The sequence below is a fragment of the Myodes glareolus genome, chromosome 16 (assembly GCF_982192425.1).
Source record: "Myodes glareolus chromosome 16, mMyoGla1.1, whole genome shotgun sequence".
Lineage (NCBI taxonomy): Eukaryota > Metazoa > Chordata > Mammalia > Rodentia > Cricetidae > Myodes > Myodes glareolus.
In genome coordinates this window covers 26,802,628-26,821,692 of record NC_142041.1, presented here as the reverse complement: position 1 = coordinate 26,821,692, position 19,065 = coordinate 26,802,628, and the positions used below count along the sequence as shown (strand labels likewise).

The following is a 19,065-nucleotide window of genomic DNA, read 5'->3' as shown; positions in this document are numbered from 1 at the left end:
CTGCTGGGCTACAGGACAGGCACTGTGTCTGTCTCTGCTGGGCTACAGGACAGGGACTGTGTCCGTCTCTCTGCTGGGCCACAGGACAGGGGCCGTGTCCATCTCTCTGCTGGGTTACAGGACAGGCACTGTGTCTGTCTTTGCTGGGCTACAGGACAGGGACTGTGTCCGTCTCTCTGCTGGGCTACAGGACAGGCACTGTGTCTGTCTCTCTGCTGGGCTACAGGACAGGCACTGTGTCTGTCTCTCTGCTGGGCTACAGGACAGGCACTGTGTCTGTCTCTCTGCTGGGCTACAGGACAGGCACTGTGTCTGTCTTGCCCACTCTCTGTGTCTTCCCAGCCTCACACAACTGCCTGACATAGAATGGGCCAACTCTAACGATGAATGCAGCTTCTGTCACCAGGCTCTCTGCCCTGACCCTGCTCTCATCATTGCTGAATTCACCACTGCTGAAGTTGCCCTATACCCTACCACTGCTTTTCTGTCCTGAGAGGAACAGTCCAGAACGTGGTCTTGCTTTTTCACCTTTGCGTCTCTCTTAATTGGGAACCCAGGCTGTTAAGCCCAGCTCTGTTGACCTTGCTGCCAACTCCCTAGGTCATTAGATTTTAGGTGGTAATTTTCAACTAGGCGCCAAGAGGAATTTTAGTTCTTCTGATTACATTTACACTCACATGTGCAATACAAGACGAGGTTTATATGTTTATGTGTGCATAAGTGCACGTGTACATGTACAAGCAAGGAGCCCAGTTGAAGCACTCAAGTATGTGTGCATCCTCTTCTCAGCGGCAACCTTATATACACTCATTCCTTACATATGTACATACAGAGTAAGATGGCATATGCTTGGCACGTATGCGGATGTACAGAAGCAGGCTGATAAGCTTCTTTACATATGTATGCACACAGGCAAATGACATATGCTCAATACATATGTATACATACAGAGGCAAGCTGACATGCTTAAACACATTCTAATTTCTAGCTCCTTGATGACTCTTTCGGGATTTTTGAGCTCAATGGATGCTGTTCCCATTTATTCCTAGACTCTGGACAGACATTAAACTCTGTTTGTCTGTCTCCTTCCCCTCCTATCCCTCTCCCTCCCCCATGTGTTCTCTCTCTCTCCCTCTCCCTCTCCCTTTCTTCCTCTCTCTCTCTCTCTCTCTCTCTCTCTCTCTCTCTCTCTCTCTCTCGCTATGTATCCTGAGTTTACCTTGAATTTAACAAGTAGCCCAGACTGGCTTGGATCTCTCTCTGTCCCCCAGCTTTCGTCTCCCGCTCACTGGCTTTAGAAGTGTGTACCATACTGCTCAGCTCTTGTCTTCCTCCCTGACCCACCTGGCTACTTGTCTCGACTTTATTTCCTAAATCTTGGCTGCCTCTGCTGGTCACCATACCTCTCTAGCAGGCGAGCAGCCCAGAAGAGCTCTCTGGACTGTTAACTCTTTGGGGTTTGATTCAGAGCATGGGCTATGGGGTAAGACAGACCAGGTCCTCACGCTGTGTAAACTTGGGCGAACTAGTCACCTCTTCTCAAGCAGTTTCCTCATCTTTGGAATAGATGATGGATGATACCAGGCTTTGCTTGGGCCTTGTGTAGTACTACATAAGACAGCGCACACAAAGCTCTTAGCTTAGGTTGTAGCAGCTAATGACAACTGCCACTGAGAGTGACCAACGTACGTCACACAGTTGCTGTACCACTTCTACTTTAAGACAGTTACCTTTTGAGTACATGTGACGCACAAAGCGTGATTCCAGGCACTTTGTACATAGCAGCTCGTCTTATCCTTAGCGCCACCCTGTGAAACAGACAGCCATAGAACCGAGTAGACCGTGGAACTGACTCAGAACAGCTAAGTAACCTCTCCAGGGTCAGAGAACTAGCAGAACAACCCCAGATGGCGTGGATCCAGAGTGTACACTCTTAATTGCCACATTAGAACTTCTACTTCCCCTTCTGTATGCTTGCCTTTTCTAAAGAGGCCTTTTTTTTTTTTTGGCAAAATCCTTCATAAGCTAAAACCACTAGAGAAATGTTTGAATCACATCTGAAATTGTTCTGTTTGCTGAAATATCTAGAAATAACAAACCTCAATTCTGTCTTTAGAGAGGTGCTGAACCAATGAACGACAAGTAGGCCTGGTGGAGAGTCGAGGGACAGCTCCTCCCTCTACCTACTATTTGGGGGGCTATTTGGTTGACAAGGCTTTCAGACTGGCAGAGTTACGGCAGGGAGGCTCATCTCCTTCAGGCAGAGCTAGACTAGATGTCTGCAAAAGCCTCCTTGGCTCCCGTCCTCCACTTAGATAATTGAGGATCATTAGAGAGATGTGGGTAACAATAATAGCACCTTCCACTGGAGCATTCAGAAGATTCTCGGCATCGTGCAATCAAAGAATCCGAACAAAATTATCCAGCATATTTGCAGTGTGCCAAGGAGGGTTTGTGCACACCCTTTGGTGGCTATCATTTAAAATTTTGAGAATCAATTGATTCTGGGGCTCCATGTCAGGGCCTTGACCAAGTTAGGCATGTGTTCTACAGAGAGCTACACATCCAGCTCCTCACTGTAGTCTAATTTTAGAAAAGCGATTTTAATTGTACATATCAATGGCGCTCCGCTTAATATTTCCAAGCATACAGAGTGCATTAGTCATAGCCCACCAACCTTTTTACCCTCCCCTGACCTTTGCTCCCTTCTCCATCTCTAATTATCACTATTCTACTTAGAAGTTCATGTGTTTAAGCATCCAAATATGGGAGAGCACCTGAGGCACTTTTTCTGTGTCTGACTTATTTCCCTCACCATGTGTCCTCCAATTCCAACTATTCGTTGCAAGTGTTTCATTTGTTTTTTAAGGCTATATTGTTATCATAATTTCATGATAATAACACGCATTTGTTTTGAACATATATATGTTTTCTTTAGACCATTCACCTGATGGTCACCAAAGCTAATCACATCTCTTAGTTATCGCTAGGAGTCTGGCTGCCATTTTGATAGTGCCAATCTTTACTCCATCTTGCCAGACAATGATGCGCTCCCCCTCCTAGTTGGTGGTACGGTGGGACTTTAGGGCTAGAAGAACCAGATGACTCTGATTGTTGGTGATCTCAGGTACTTAACCTCATTAGGATTTTATTCCTTATCTATTAAAAGAAAATAGCACTAACAAGCTGGTAGGAGGCTCGGTGACAACACACACACTGGCCCTGATGTGATCTGGGATGTAGAGTCCTCAGTGGAACGGGAGTTATCACCATTCCGTCACCCAAGAGTTTCGCCTTCTGTTTTTATTATAATCTGCGTCTCCCCACTTGACTGTAAGGCCCACCACAGCAGTGGCTGTTTTCTCACTGCTGTTTCTCTGTGCCCTGAGTAGCACCTAAGCTGTAGTCAATTCTCAGGAGATACCCGTTGAGGCAGCCAAGTTGCTCTCTCCGGTCTTTTCAACACTGGCTGGCATCCTAACAGGCCCTTTGCTTTTCTAGAACTTTCCTCTTAAGCTGGCTCCTCGACGCTCCTCGTGATTTCTTGTCTGCCCCCCCCTTTCTTCATAGCATTTGTTAGCAATGCTGAAATTTTATTCCTTTATATTGTGTTAACTATATTATCAATATTTGGCCCTAAATTTCCTCAGGACAGGGTCACTGGATTCCCCGAGATTGGGAGACTTTCAGTCTTGATTTGCTAAATGAGTATTTTTCCCCAGTCCACTTTTTAACGATTCCCTCAGCCTTTCTCTAGGAAGTGGGGTCTAGACTCCCAAATTGGGTTAGATGCCAATCTCAGGCTGTTCCCATGCTCCACCATAAATTATCCCTCTCCCTGTTTCTGGCTCAGGCACTGTGACTGGCTCCTTCCAGGGCCAATTAGTTAGCCCCAAGGTGTCTCATTAGGTTTATCAGGACTTCATTATACAGCTAGACCAGCCAGCAGGAGGTCCTGCAAAGCCGGGATTTTGGCAGGGCTGGGAGTCCGGAATAGGATTTGTCATTTCCTCGGTCCTCACCCTAACCACGTTTATATTTAGTATTTATCACATTGTGCCGTAACTGTTAATTTCCAGCCCTCTCCCCGCCCTCACACAGCAAGGACAGGATTATCTTTTGCCCCCAGAGGCTGACGTGGTGCCGAGCACGCAAGGAGTGCTTGCTCACAAAGGGTTCCTAAAGAAATGACTGTTCTCCCCAGTCAAGCTTCATTACTGAGGACAAAAAACACCTCATGGAGAAGGCACTGCCTCTGGCTTAAACAACAACAACAAAGTCCTGAGCCCCTGCTCCCAATCTTTTTGTTTAAGTTAGAGTTTTCTATTAGTTGGGGGTGAAAACATTCTTTCAAAATACCAAAACAAATGGTATTCAAGCACAGGATCCACAATAGGTATTTGTTCAAAAATATCCACTCCACATTTGTCTGGACTCACTTCTGTACTTCTTTCTTTTTGTGTACGTGTGTGTGCGCGCGCGTGTGTGTGTGTGTGTGTGTGTGTGTGTGTTTGTGTATGCCTGAGGCATGTACCCATGGCGGGTAGAGGATGTAAGTCCAGCTCTAATCACCCTGTGTCTTATTTCCTAGAGACAGGGTCTCTCACCGAACCCCTAAATGGCAAGTCGGCTTGGCCTGGGCTTACAGAAATGCATCTGTTTCTGCCCTTACTGCTGGTGTTAGAGGTACCTGTCACTACTCCTGGCTTTCCCCGGGTGCTGGGGTTCTGAACTTCGGTCCTCATCTTGCTTGTGCTGCAGGAGCTCTTCCACCCTGAGCCATCTTCCTAGTCTTTCCCTTTAGTTTTTCAGACAGGGTCGTTGTTCACTGAACCTACAGCTTGTCCTTTAGGCTGCAAGCCCTGGGAATCCTCCTGCCTGCACCCACCCCCAGCCCTGGGGCTGTACAAGGACACACTGCCACCCTGCTTCTCTCTCTCTCTCTCTCTGTGTGTGTGTGTGTGTGTGTGCGCACGCGCGTGCGTGTATGTGTGTATCTGAATGCAGGACCTCATGCTAATATGGTGAGCACTTTTTACCTACTGAGCCACCTAGGTTTTGGGTTTCTGTTCGAGATTGGCTTTAGCTGGTGGGATGTCAGATGTGGACAAGCGGCAGGAGAGAACGGTTTGCACAGCCCCAGCCCTGAGACGCCCTCCTTGAGCCGCTGCTCCCTTCAAGCCCTACTAAATCTGCAGTTGAAGTGGAGCAGGGCTGCTCCAGTCTTAGTCCAAACCATCTAAGACTTAGGAGAAAAGCTTCTTGTCTCAGGATGCTGAAATTACATGGTTGTTTGTTAAGGAGTAATGGCTGATTGATCAAGGTTAGGTCAGGGGTTTCTAACCTTGGCAGAACATCTGAGGTATTTGAGTATTTTTAGAGAAATAGATACTAAAGCTTCCTTCAGACGGTCTGGAGTGCTCTTCAGAAATCCACACCCCCTTTAAGCTCTCTGGGTGGATTTTTCCAGAGTGGTCCCACATCCTTTCGTTATATGTTCTTTGAGAATCACAAATACTCACATGTATGATGGAGTTTCTATGAAACCTCTAAGATCCTTTTCCTTCTTTGACCACAGAATAAAATGAGAAATCCTTTCGGTATACTGTATGATTTCTGTCAGAGAAATCCTTCGTCCCCGGAGTAGAGTCCTCAGAATCTTTTTCAATGTGAACACTTTGGAAAAATCCGTGCTGATTTTTTCTTACCTCATCTGGATGGGATAGTGAAGTATGACCTAAGGTTATTTGCTTTGCTTTCAATTTAAACTAAGGTTGTTTTTTTTTGGCTATGATCAGCAGGCAAATGGAAATTTAAGGCAGAATACGGGGGTTGGGAGCATGAAGACACTGCTCGTGGAAGAAGCATCCATGAAGTCAAGCTTAGCAAAGAAGCTGCTGGGAGACTAGACTCAAAAGGAGGCCTTGGCTGGACTGAGCAGGAAGGGCTGGGATCACTCTTGATTCAGGACACTAGGAAGTACCAGGCAACAGTTAGAGGCTTTAGGCAAGCCATAGAAGAACGATAGAAATGCAGATTTATTTAACTAAAAAGCACGACAGAAGTATAACTCCAAAGCAAATAGTTTTTAAAACTATGACAACCAAGTTTCTTTTACTGAAAAAAATTCAGAAAAGCATGAAGGACAAGTACCTATTACCCACAATCCTCTTTTCCAAAGTCAGTGGTGATGTAATCTAGTGCAGCAGTCTTGACCTTCCTCTGGGCTGGCTGGTACACATGCGTGTTTTAGAAAAACAAGGTTTTTGTTTTTGTTTTAAAGATTATCCATTAATGCGTGCCTGCATGAGTTTATGAGCTTCAGATTCCCTGCGACTGGAGTCACAGACAGTTGGGAGTCACCTGATGTGGGTGCAGGGAACCAAACCCAGGTCCCCTGCAAGAGCACTAAGCACTCAACCTCTGAACCACGTCTCCAGTCCCCAGGGATTTCTTATGCACACTTACTACTATCCCCTTTTCTATACCATCAAACATTAACCCAGCCATCAAGCACTGTACACAGAGACCCACAGAGACAATCATTCTTCAGGCCTCACAGATGCTCACGGGGGCTTGGTGTTATTGTTACACAAGGCTGTGATGAGCAGCTTCCTTTCTTCATTGTGGTGTCCTGTCAAACCATCTTTAAAGCATAGATTCCAATATTGGTATCGTTAGGAAAACACACTGAAAGTTTTTTCCCCAAATGGTTGACCTACTTCCAAAATGTATAAATGAATAACGTTAAGCTTGTCAATCCTTTTAACTCTTGTTAATATTCATCCAAAGGGAATTTTTTTATGGCTTAACTCTTTCCCTTTATTTGTAGTGGATTTAAATCTTTTGTTTTTTTGAGACAGGGTTTCTCGGCGTAACAGCCCTCGCTGACTAGGCTGACCTCTAACTCACAGAGACACACCTGCCTCTGCCTCCTGAGTGCTGGGATTAAAGGCATGCGCCACCATGGCGGGCTTTAAATTATTTTGAAAAGTAAACCTATTTGCAATGTATATGTGTGTTTTGCTTGCACATATGCCTGCACCAACTGCCTACACACTGCCCTTTGAGGCCAGAAGAGGGCCCAGGGATCCCCTGGAGCTATAGTTGTGAGCTGCTGTGTAGATTCTGGGAATCCAACCTGGAGCCCCTGAAAGAGCCGTCAATGCCCTCAATGCGGAGCCATCTCTCAGCTGTCTTCAAACCTTTCTCATATTTTCATTGCCTGCATTTTTCCTTTTGGTCAGCTTTCTCTTTTTGACTTTTATCGTCAGTATTTGTCTTATAGTTAGATTGTAGCTTTCTTAGAGTGGCTTTTTGCGTGTTTCTTAATTTTACAACGAGATTCTAAAATCCCTTCTGAAGTGAGCAACATAATAGACTGAAAAAAGCAGAAAACTTGCAAGAACTCGACCTGTCATCGTATTGCCTGTGTCCCAGTAAAGTTACCACCTAGCAAGGGGAGGTAGGTCTGCAGAACAGGCAGTGGGCCTGGGCGTCAGAGCGCTGGGAGACTCTTGGTCCCAACTTCCTCATTTGGGAAACATCAGAAAGAAAAGTCCTTTGTAGGGCTGTGAAAAAGAACTGGAGAGAATGCAGGCTAAGAGCTTCCTCTAGGCCTCGGATATAGCAAATCCACTCTAAATCTTTGCTATTAGGCGTGGAAAGGGTAAGGCACTTTTAGGATTCAGCCGAGGGATATAGTTATCCAGGAACCCGGTGGTCCGGAGAGTCTTGGGGATTAAGCCATCCCCCTGGAGAAGTGCACAGCTGGAGCGAGAACTCCGGTACCAATCCAGATCCTGCCCATTTCTTGGGCTGCGACTGACCTTGGACAAGTCACCTTTGCCTTTCCCTCCACCTGGAAAACACGCGAAAGACCACCTGGGCTCGCGTAGGGTTAGAAGGCGCGTGGGAAAGGCTCACAAAGGGCTTCCGAGACTCGGGTCCGGAGCGCTCTCGGGCATCCTCGGCACCGCCCGGCCAGCCGGAGGGATCAGCGACCCCGGCCCGCGCCCCCGCCCGCCTCAGGAACAATGGCTCCCCGGGAGGGGCGGAGCTCGGCGCCGGGGGTGTGCGCGGGGCGGGGTCGCCGCTCCCTCCCCGCCCGCGGCTCCGTCACGCGCCCCTCACCGGGCGGGCCGGGGTCTTTGTGACGCGGCGGCGACGGCCGCGCGGACACAAAGGGAAGGCTAGCCTGCGAGCGAGAGGCTGCGCCCGTCCCCGCCCCGCGCCCCCCGCGCGCGCCCCAGCTCCGTGTCCCCCACGCGGCGCGCTCCCTGCCCTCGCGCGCCCGCGCCCCTCGCCCGCGCCGGGGTCCCTCAGCGAGGCCGTCCGGAGCGCGGAGGGACGGGGCCTGGCGGGGATGCTGCGGGGCTGCCCCGGGCGGCGGCGCGGCTGCTAGGAGGCGGCGCGGGGCCGGTGCGCCCGGCCTGCCGCTCCCTGCGCTCCCCGCCGTGCGGCCGCGACAGCATGGGCGCCCAGGCGCCGCTCCGGCTGCCGGCCGCGCCCCCGCTCGCCGTCTGCGGCTACACGTCGGTGCTTCTGCTCTTCGCCTTCTGCCTGCCGGGGAGCCGCGCGTCCAACCAACCCACGGGCGGTAGCGGGGACTGTCCCGGAGGCAGAGGCAAGAGCATCAACTGCTCAGGTAAGAGCGGCGGGCGCCCGCCCCTGGGGCTCCTCCCTTCCGCCGCTCAGGGCCGCCGCGGGAGGACCCGGTGTGGACCTGCGTGCTGGGGAGTCCCGGGAGCCGGGCTGAGGGCAGGACGCGAGTTGGTGGTGCGAGCTTGGGGACCTGCCCTGCGTTGGGGATGGGGAGTGGCCGTGCGTGAGTCCGTGGGTGTCGAGTGGCCGGGCGAGGGCGGCCCTGCGGCGTGGTGAGCAGGTGAGGCTCCGCCAGGCGGAGCAGCGATCGTGGGTGTGCTCGTGGAAGCGCGTGCTAAGTGTTATGAAGCCTCAAGAGAGGGAGGACGGCCAGTCTTCAAGGGGAGTGTGTGTGTGCGTGTGCGTGTGTGTGTGATGGTGAGGATCAGGGGGACTGAGGATAAGGGCCTGAGGACTGACCGTGTGTTGGGTGGGGGTTCTTCCGTAGGGCACCCAGAGTCTCAGAGAGGTCATGTGGGTAAAAGGAAAGAGTGGAATGTTTGTTGTTTGGGTTCAGGGGTGCAGTGTGTGTGTCGGGGGTTGTATAGTCCACATGTCTGTCAATCAGGACAGGAGGGAGTCCCAGGAGAGCCCAGGAAGTGTTTTGTATGTTGTGTATGTACCAAGCTTGGGGCTCAGGTAACCGCTCTGGGGTATGGATTTAGAAGGAAGAGAGTCCAGTAGTGAACCCAGTTTGACAGAGGGAGGGAGCAAGGGAGTCAGCTTGTGTGGGATTTGGGAATGAAAGGTAATTAGGTCTCAGAGAGTGCCCCGTGTAGCTAGTGTAACCCCGGGTTAATTAAAGTACTGTAGAAAGAGAGGGAATTGGTGCTGTGTGTGTGTGTGTGTTGGGGGAGGATCTGGAGATTGGCAGCCAGGGGAGCCAGGGAGTGAGTGACCTCTCCCCTCTCTCTAAGGCTGCCTGCCCTCCCTCAGCTGTTGGAAACAAAGAGCTTGCTGGGGTTTTAATGGAAGACACAGGGGAGGAGGGGGCCGGGCAGTGAAGTTGCCCCTGCCTTTCGGGAAGGAGTCCCTTAGGAGCCAGGAGATTTCGGGCCCTGGGGCAAGGAGCGACTTCCAGGTTCTCTTTGGGGGGAGGGGAGGGGAGGTCCTCCTGCAGCTGACCCAGCAGACCTAGTAAGCCAGCCCTTGCTCACTTGGGCTTTTTATCTCTCCCCAGCCCAGCACTCGTCCTTTTAACTAGGGTTGAAGAGGGGAGGAGGGTGCACCTGAGAGCCACCATGAGTCTGCTGGCCTGCCTGCCAGATAACCTTGTACCTGGGGCTTCTTGAAGGGGTTTCTTTATGGGGCAGTGGTTTAAGGACAAGAAGGTTTATGCTGACCTGGGGGCGGGTTGGGGGAGGGGTTAAGCCCAAACACCGAATACCTTTTTAGTAATTTTCACGTGGTATGTTTTATGAGGGGGGAGGGGTTTGAGGACTGTTAACAATGGCATATCCATTAAAAGCATTTCCACCCCTAAAACCTCTTCTGTTTTTCTAATAGTGATTGGAATGAGCTAATGCTTTATAGTAAGCAGTCAGTCTTTTAGAATGTAAGCTGTTTGTATATCCCAGTAGCTCTTTTGAGGTGGCAGATAAAGGTTATCATTTGTAGGTGATCACACTATGTCAAAATATTTTTCTTGTGTGTTATGGTTATTGGTGTGTGTGTGTGTGTGTGTGTGTGCGCGCGCGTGTGTGTGTGTGTGTCATTTGTCCTCAGCAAAGCATAGTATTTGCTGATGGATGCTTTTGGGTACTCTGATTCTTTAGAGCTAGAGCATAGGATATGTGTTTAGAAAGGAGACTCATAGGGTGTGGGAGGAAGGGATCCATCTGAAGGCCATGGTCATTGCTGCATAGCTCTACCTTGGGGCAGATTGCTTGATTTCTCCTAGTTTCATCAATTAAAACAGACTTGGATTTAATATCTCAGCCTTCCTTTAGGAATATTTGTCACTGATAGAAATGCAAATAAATTAGACCGTTTAAATGTTTTCTGGAGGTGAAGTATAATAATTCTAGATCTAAAATAGTTTTAACTAAATAGTAAATGCAGACTTTTTAAAATGAACCAATATTTTATTTTTATTTTATGTGTTTTACCGGCATGTATGTCCATTACATGCATGTAGAGCCTGCAGATGCCAGAAGAAGGCAGGAGAAGATTTCCCTCGAACTGAGCTGTCCACCATGTGGGTGCTGGGTGCTGGTCAGGTCCCCTGTGAGAGCAGCAAGTTCTCCCAGTGGCTGGGCCATCTCTCCAGTGCATATTGGCAGATTTTTCTTACAACTCTCCAGTTGAAGAAACGATTCACAAGGGAAATGCACATTTTAGTTGATGAATTTGAGTACTGTAACAGTCCAGTATGGGCACACTATCCATGTGTGAACACCGCTTGGGATGGCACACCCCGGCGTTGCCGTGTAAACTGAAGTGAACCCAGGATGTGATTGAGCTTTCGGAGCTGCACACTGGCTTTGACTCGCTGTTGGTATATTCTTTGGTCTGCTGTTTCAGACTTCTGTAATCTTTAATGGAGTCTGATCCTGTCAGGCTGTGGGTGCTGGGTTACTCAGAGCTTTGGCATCTGTAAGTATGAAGATGAGTCTTAGGTTTTTTTATCAACAGAAGTTATATAGGAAGGGTGGGATCCCGCAGCATTGTACTGGAAGTTTGTTGAGTGGTAGTTAACCTGACGCTCGAGCAGTGCATCTTCTTAGTTGAGTTTGGTGGATTTCAAGCTTTTGGTGTTCGACACTTTCCATCTTATTCACCAGACTATCCTTAAACGATACGGTCGGAGCATCTTGGTAGACCGTGCCTTTCTCCTTTTTCCATTCTAGTGGAAGAGCATATGCCCTATATAGAGAGCCTGCTTTCATAAGGAGTCTGGTGCTTCCTCTCTCTCTCCTCTCTTTACACACACACACACACACACACACACACTTTTACCTATTCTAGAAAGTTTCAACATTTAGGTCACAAGTTTACCCATAGATGATTTTCTGTATCTGTGTGCCCCCCTTTCTTTTTTAAATGGAGGTCATGTTATTTAATTTCTGTGATTTTCTTTATCTGTGTTCCCCCCTTTTTAAAACAGAGGTCTACTGGCTCCTTATCAATATAGTGTAACTATTTAGCAGTAGTTTTTTTAAGTATGTTCTGAAAGTTTTCCTCAGTATCACTGAGCACAATTGGTTTGCCCAGGAAATGTCCTTTGGAGTGGGCTCCATGTTCTGTGGCTCTTCAGGGTGCATGTCACTTAGTTCAGGTGTCCTCCCCTTACTTAGAGTCCTAGCCTCAGCTTGGAGAGCATGCTCCTTCTCTAAGGCAGCCTGTGCCGCCCTTTCGTCTCTGGCTGGAGCAGCATCTTCCCTAAGCAGTAGGCCCATTTCTTCTCTCATCTGTGTGAGCTCTTTCTATTAATCTCTTTGCACAGTACGCTGTACATTCTGGACTTTAGGCTTCAGTATTTTGTTTTGTTTTCCTTTGATTTTACATCTTTTTATTTCCAGTTACGCTTTAAAAATCTAATTTATGAGGAAGCTCTCTGTTTATCCAAAGGGAAAAAAATGTGGCTATTATGTGACATTTGTGAAGATGAACTTAAACTTAAGCTCAAGAGACTAGATAGCTGGAGATGGCATTTCCCGCACTTGTAATAGGAGTCCCTTTTGGCTTGGGGGCTTTAGAAGTATTTGGAAGAACAAATGAGGCTAATGATATATATATATATATATATATATATATATATATATATAAAACATTTCTAGAACAGGGAATGTAGTTTAAAAGGTAGAAAAATACAGACCAGCCAGTGGCATTCAGTGATAGACATATGACAGAGAATGTTAACTGGGTTTAGGAAATGTCAGGAAGGTTAGAAGTGGGTCCTCTAGATGTTATGTGATGGTAAGAATCTTACAGATAGATGACATAAATATCAGGTTAAGAAAAGAGCCTGTCAGTGCTCATTCGGAATTCTGGGGAATAAACAAGGAGTTTTCTAGTTAGTGTACTGTTTGAGGTTTCTGATATGTAAAATATGGTTATTAATTAATTAGTGAACTCTGAATGAGTGTGGGTGGTTTTCTCTAACATACCAGATATCAAGGGAAATATATGAGAGGCCACCTCTGCCCTCGGAGACATGCCAGTCAGAGTAGGGGTGCTCATTCTCTTACAAAGCATATACAGTGGAAACTCCTGCCTGGCACATCTGGATCTCCCTCTCCCCCTAATTAGCATTTATCAACCACTAACACTAATCAGAATAAAAAAAAAACCAGTACAGTAAGAATAGTACAGTAACTAAATAAATATCACAATCCTTGAGCATTGCTTCACCCTGAAAACAGACCTTCTATTGTTGACGGCCACCTCTCCTGAGCCACTGACTAGTCTGTGTGGTGTCCATGGAGTCCCTTACTCTGAACATGCAGGGACGTGGAATCACACCTTAGGATATCCTCTGTATCTGACTTCTTTTACTTAATATGGCATTTTTGACATTCGCCCATGCATTAGCACTACATTCCCTCTTAGGGCCGAGTGCTGTTCTGTTGTGTGGATGTGGTAACATTTGTGCATCCACTCCTGCTGTTTCTGTCTCTTGGCTGTACACTCAACGGAGTCGGCGGCTCACGTGGTAACTCATACCTTTTACTTATCGAGGAGCTGTGAGACTATGCTCTGAAGTTTCTGTGCTCTCTACACTCACTGGTAACGTGTGAGGGTTCCAGTTTCTCCACATGCTCCCTAGCATTTGTGTTTCTTTCTGATTACAACCATCCTGGCGGGTGTGGGATTGTGTGCGAGTGTGGTTTTGATTTGCATTTTCCTAATGACCTAATGAGGTTAAACATTCTTATGTACTTATTGGTGACTTGTAAATCTTATTTGGTGAATGGAAATATCTACTTAAATCTTCTTCTGGCCTTAATTTTTTTTCCTTTGGTTTTTTGAGACAGGGTTTCTCTGTGTAGCTTTGGAGCCTGTCTTGGAATGATCTCTGTAGACCAGGCTGGCCTCAAATTCACAGAGATCCGCCTGCCTCTGCCTCCCTAGTGGTAGGATTAAAGGCACCACCACCACCCAGCCCCTGGTTTTAATTTTGACATCTCTAGTTAGCCAATCACCGTACTCAGGATGGTTCACAGCACACATTCAGGTAATAAAACTCCTCCCTAGCTGCATTTTACCTGGGTGCCGTTTACTTTCCCTGCCTACCAGGAATCAGGTCTGTTTGTTCTCAGACTTGTTTATGCCAACAGTACTTGTGAGTGTAATTTAATGAATGTTCCTCAGGTTAAGAAGTATAGATAGGAAAAGCTATTTTGTGCAATGCTTAGAAAGGCTTGATAAAGGGAAGCGATGGAAAGAATTGCCTTTGAATTAGATTTGAGATCAAGACAACAGAAACAGTTTTGGATTCCGCAGAAAGCATTACAAGTATTTTCCAGACCTTCTGCTTTTCTGAAAGGAGCACAGACTTCATAAGCCGCTGGATTGCTAGTGTGGTCTATTTAAGAAAACAGGGGGCTGTTTTCCCCAGAGAAAAGGAGGAGGTCTGGGCGAGATGTTGGGAAGTGTTTATATACTTAAAATGGTCAACACAAAACTGTATCATTTGTAAACAACTTTACCATTCTTTTTCCTTTTACTGAAGATAGATTTTTTTCAAACAGTATGTTCTGATGATGGTTCCTCTTCCCCCTCCACCTCCCAGTTGCTCCTCACCAGTCTCTCCTGCCTGTGTTCACACCCACAGAATGCCTGGAGGAAGGTTTGCACAGGGAGCTGAGGATCAACAGTCCTGGTTTGTGGGAATTAGGGTAAGGGGCACTTGGGTCAGACCTTGGGGGGTAGTGGAAGGTCACCTTCCCCCGGAGCCTTCTGGCCCCAGTCATGTAGCCCCTCACCTCCTTCAAGTATTGGCCTCCCGAAACGGCTGCTTTCAGCACCTTCTGTGGAACCCCTCTTCTCCCACCCTGTTGTCCATTGAGCTTCTGTTCTTCCTTTATAAGTTCCATACCAAGGCATTTTTGCCTGTTTTATTCACTTAGATTGCACTGTCCCTAGAATGGCACCCGGCAGAGTTTAGCTGCCCACTGCAGATTTATTTACAGAGTGACCACAAAAACTGAAGAGAGTTGGGAGGGGTGTCGCTAGGTTGACAGTGTGGCTTTAGAAAAGGCACTGGGCTGGGAAGATGGAGGTGGCATTTCAGGAGTATTGCCTGTGTATCTCCAATTTGGGAGGCACATCTGGGCAGCTGTGAGGGGTTAGGGAGGCTCCTGGGCACCCGGGAGGGATTCTCTTGGTTAGGGTCCTTGAGGTGGGAAGACCCTGTTCTGAAGGACGGAGGCACCATTTCCTAGAGGAGAAGGAAGCTGAGCACCAGTAGTCATGGATCTCCAGCTCCTGACTGGACGCCTGTGAGCAGCTCTCTTGAACCTTTGCTGCCTGGACGTCCATCCCAGGATGGACGGAACCCTCAGGCTATCAGCCAGAATAAGTTCTTGGTTAAGCTGCTCTGTCAGGGGTTTTGCTGCAGCCAGAAGGACGGAAGGACAGGAACTAATACACTGCCCTAGGCTGTGGTGGGGCAGGTAGGAGGTACGCACAGGTTGCCACCCTCTCTTTGCAGGCATTCAAGGCCCATCTGAAAGGTCAGCACTTGTTCTGAAGACAGGGAGTCTCTCTAGAAAGTTCACCTGGCCTTGCGGTTTTAGAAAGCAGAGCCTGGAACTGGCCAGGAAAAAACGGGCAGTATGATGACCAAAGAGATCGAGACGCTTGTTCAGCCTATGGGGTGTTTTCAAAGAGTTGCATTGGTTTTGTACCAATGAAATCTGAAGGCTTCACTCAAAATCTGGGTTTCAGACTTTTCAAGGCTTGGGGATACTGGCAACTTTGGGCCCCCATTTTCCCATGGCCACAGTGGGTCAGCGAGGAGTCAGGCGTGGCATCGTTACTCCTGGGTCCTCCAGCAGCTAGCCTGCTTCCTGTATCCTCTGCATCGCCCCCAGATCTCTCGTCCTACGAAAGGCTTGTGCTGCATAGTGTGGGGTGGAGGGCCCGGAGGAGGCGAGATCTCGGGCCTTCCTTCTCCTCACCGTCACTACGTTGGCTGGAGCTCCGTTCTGCACATTCTCTGCCTGCACACCCTCCTGCCTGAGTGTGGCCTTCCCTGTGCTGTGCCCCGCTCCCTTTACCCCCGCGAACATCCTCTCCTCACTCTTCCATGGTTGGTCATCAGTGGCCAAAGGATTTTCAGGGAAGTAGTAGCTTCACTCAGGATGGCTTTTCTTCCTGACTTCATCCTATTCTTGAATCCACCTCTTCTTTGTCTTTGAAACTTACTCTACTATCTGGTTATAATATTTTTCTTAAAATTCCCTAATGATATTTTTTATCATATTTATTTTCCCTGAATTTTCTTCATTTTTGCCTCGGCACTTCCTCTTTTTACACTTTGCCTTTTCTTTCCCCTTTCTGAATGTGTTACATTCTACTCTTAAAATACGGTTCCACCCCACTTGCGGTTATACAGTACGCGAACTTAGGTGTGCTAGTTTGCTTAATGGTTTTGTATGATGATCTGAGAATGTGCTGTATAGATCTTCTAGATTAAAAGTGGGTGAATATTGACATTGTGTTTTGAGAATCAGTTTTATGAGAGATTTACACTCTAGGAAAAGAAGTTCCTTGTTTTCTCAGTTTCCATGTTAATTCTTACTTTACTAAACTTATAAAAATTCTCAGTTTCGGAAGAGTGAGTCACAGGAGTGTATCCACGTTGTCTAGCTGAGGTCTCACAATGTCTTTCCACAGTCGTTCTCACTTCATGGGTCTGCTGTTTTCTCACTTAGTCTCCATTTGTCTGTCTGTCTGTCTCTTTTTTCTTTATGAGCCTACCTCTGCTAAACTGGCTTCCCATAATGGGAAAGATTTAATTTAGTGTTTGAAGATCTATCTTATTTTTGTGTGTATGTGTGCACATGCATGCAGGTGCCCACAGAAGCCAGGAGAGGGCGGAATATCCCCTGGGGCTGGGATTAGAGTCAGCCACCAGCCTCTGGATGTGGGTGCTGAGAACTGAACCCCGGTCTTCTGGAAGAACAGTCTGTTCTCTTGACCACTGAGCCGTTTGCTTCTACTTCATTCTCTGTATTAGTCTGCACATTTTTTTTTTTGGTGTGTGTATAATATGAATGTGTCCATGTTCATAGGGATAGTCTGTGTGGAGGCCAGAGGTAGATGTAAGGTGTCTTCTGAGTCTCTTTCTGCTGAATTTTTGAGACAGACCCTTCCACTGATCCTGGAGATCACTGATGAGGCTATGCTGGCTAGGCCAGTGAGAGCCAGGGATCCGCCCACTCTGCCTCTCCAGTGCCGGGATTACAGATACCCACTTCCATACCTGACCATTACAGGGGCGTTGTGGGTCTGAACCCAGGTCTTTAAGTTTCCTAACGTTTTACTGACTGGAACAGCTCCCTAGCTTCCCTGAAAATTTAATTTTTATTTTGTCATCTGTTAATAAAATATTAAAACCCCCAAATATGACATAGGTTTTTCTACAGGGATTTTTGTTATTTTGTTTAGGAAATGTACATTAAACTGTCTCATAATTTGTCGCACTTTTTGCCTTTGTGTATAACTTAGACCTTCTTGCAGGGCATTTTAAAGCCTTTTCTCAGGCTACCATATTCAGCCATCTCTGGATTTACCTTTTAGTTTTTCTGAGTTGGGATTTCCCCCAGTAGGACGGGGCTCCTTCTGCTGTCATAGGCCCATTCACAAATGACACACGTATGATGTGTGTTCTGCTCTTTACCACGTGTGTTTTCGTGGGGCTGATGGGAAGGAGCACCCTGCAGGCAAGGTGCTCTGATTCCGACTTACGTTCATGAGGTGTGGTCTCTCTATGTAGCCAAGGCTGGACCGATTTCACCTCCCTGGTCCTGGGAACATGATGTTGTGTCGCTATCCTGAGCTATCTTTTTTCTTTATTAGAATTTTAGGACTAAAGCCCTGTTCTAGTGAGGAGATGATGGGCACAGTGCCATTAATTAGCTTGGTGATGCTGGAGAATGTAGAGAGACGTTCAGTGACCTGGGGATGGCTGTGGGGCACAGCGGGAACTTTCCTGTTTTATAGAAAAGGCAACCAGACGGTAGGGTTGTGTCAGCATACAGTGATGGGTGTGTGACCAGACAGTAGTGTTGTATTAGTATACAGTGATGGGTGTGTGACCAGACAGTAGGGTTGTATTAGCATACAGTGATGGGTGTGTGACCGGAAGGTAGGGTTGTGTCAGCATACAGTGATGGGTGTGGGACCAGATGTAGGGTTGGGTCAAGCATAGTGGTGATGGGTGTGTGACCAGATGTAGGGTTGTGTCAGCATACAGTGATGGGTGTGTGACCGGAAGGTAGGGTTGTGTTAGCATACAGTGATGGGTGTGTGACCAGACAGTAGGGTTGTGTTAGCATACAGTGATGGGTGTGTGACTGGAAGGTAGGGTTGTGTCAGCATACAGTGATGGGTGTGTGACCAGAAGGTAGGGTTGTGTTAGTATACAGTGATGGGTGTGTGACCGGAAGGTAGGGTTGTGTTAGCATACAGTGATGGGTGTGTGACCAGACAGTAGGGTTGTGTTAGCATACAGTGATGGGTGTGGGACCCACCTTCCATTTCTTCAACATCATTTCCCTTTTTTCTCTTACAGCCAGTCATCTTCATTTAATTTGATATTCGTTAAGTTTTTCCTACATACGTAGATTCTTTAATGGATTAAAAAAATTAAATTTCTTTTTAAGTTTGGTGAGGTGGTGACTTCAACCCATTTAGGCATCTTTAAATATGTAACAGAACTATTTTTATGCGTTACTATTAATTCTGTTATTAGCTTCTCTCTAGAGAGAGATCAGGGGTTTATGAACTTGGCATAGTTCTTGTATTTTAGAACTATATGTTTAAGTCGTGAGCTTTTTTTCAGTCTATACATTTTGTTTATTAGGCGACTTAATTTATTGTTAAACCTTATATCTGTTCAGATTTTTGTGGGGAGGGGCAGTGGTTAATCCCAGCACCCAGAGACCCAGAGACAGGCGGACCTCTGAGTTTGAGGACAGCTTGGTCAATAGAGAAAATTCCAGGTTAGTCAAAACTGCGTAGTAAGAGCTTTCAAAAAAAAAGTTTTCTCCCTCCTTTAAAGCAGTTAATACCCAGTTCTCCAGTGCCAATTTTCAGTCTGTTTTTATATAGATTTTTTTTTGTCTCTGTGGGTGAGTTCTTGGATTCTGGCCTCCTTCTAGTCTACTTAGTTACAGACACCAAGGGCCAGAGGTTAGGGATAGAATCAGAAGCCAGTATTTATATGTTCAGATTTATTAACTTTTGGAAAAT

General features: G+C 47.2%; 1 protein-coding gene across 1 annotated transcript in view; it reads left to right on the top strand.

Annotated features, from left to right (window-relative positions):
• Nucleotides 1-8,457: 8,457 nt before the first annotated feature.
• Tmeff1 (transmembrane protein with EGF like and two follistatin like domains 1) overlaps nucleotides 8,458-19,065 on the top strand; it is an 81,576-nt gene continuing 70,968 nt past the window's right edge. The window contains exon 1 of the mRNA XM_048419765.3: nucleotides 8,458-8,647. Coding sequence (XP_048275722.2) covers nucleotides 8,473-8,647 — 175 coding nt within the window. The 5' untranslated portion in view covers nucleotides 8,458-8,472. The remainder of the gene's footprint in view (nucleotides 8,648-19,065) is intronic.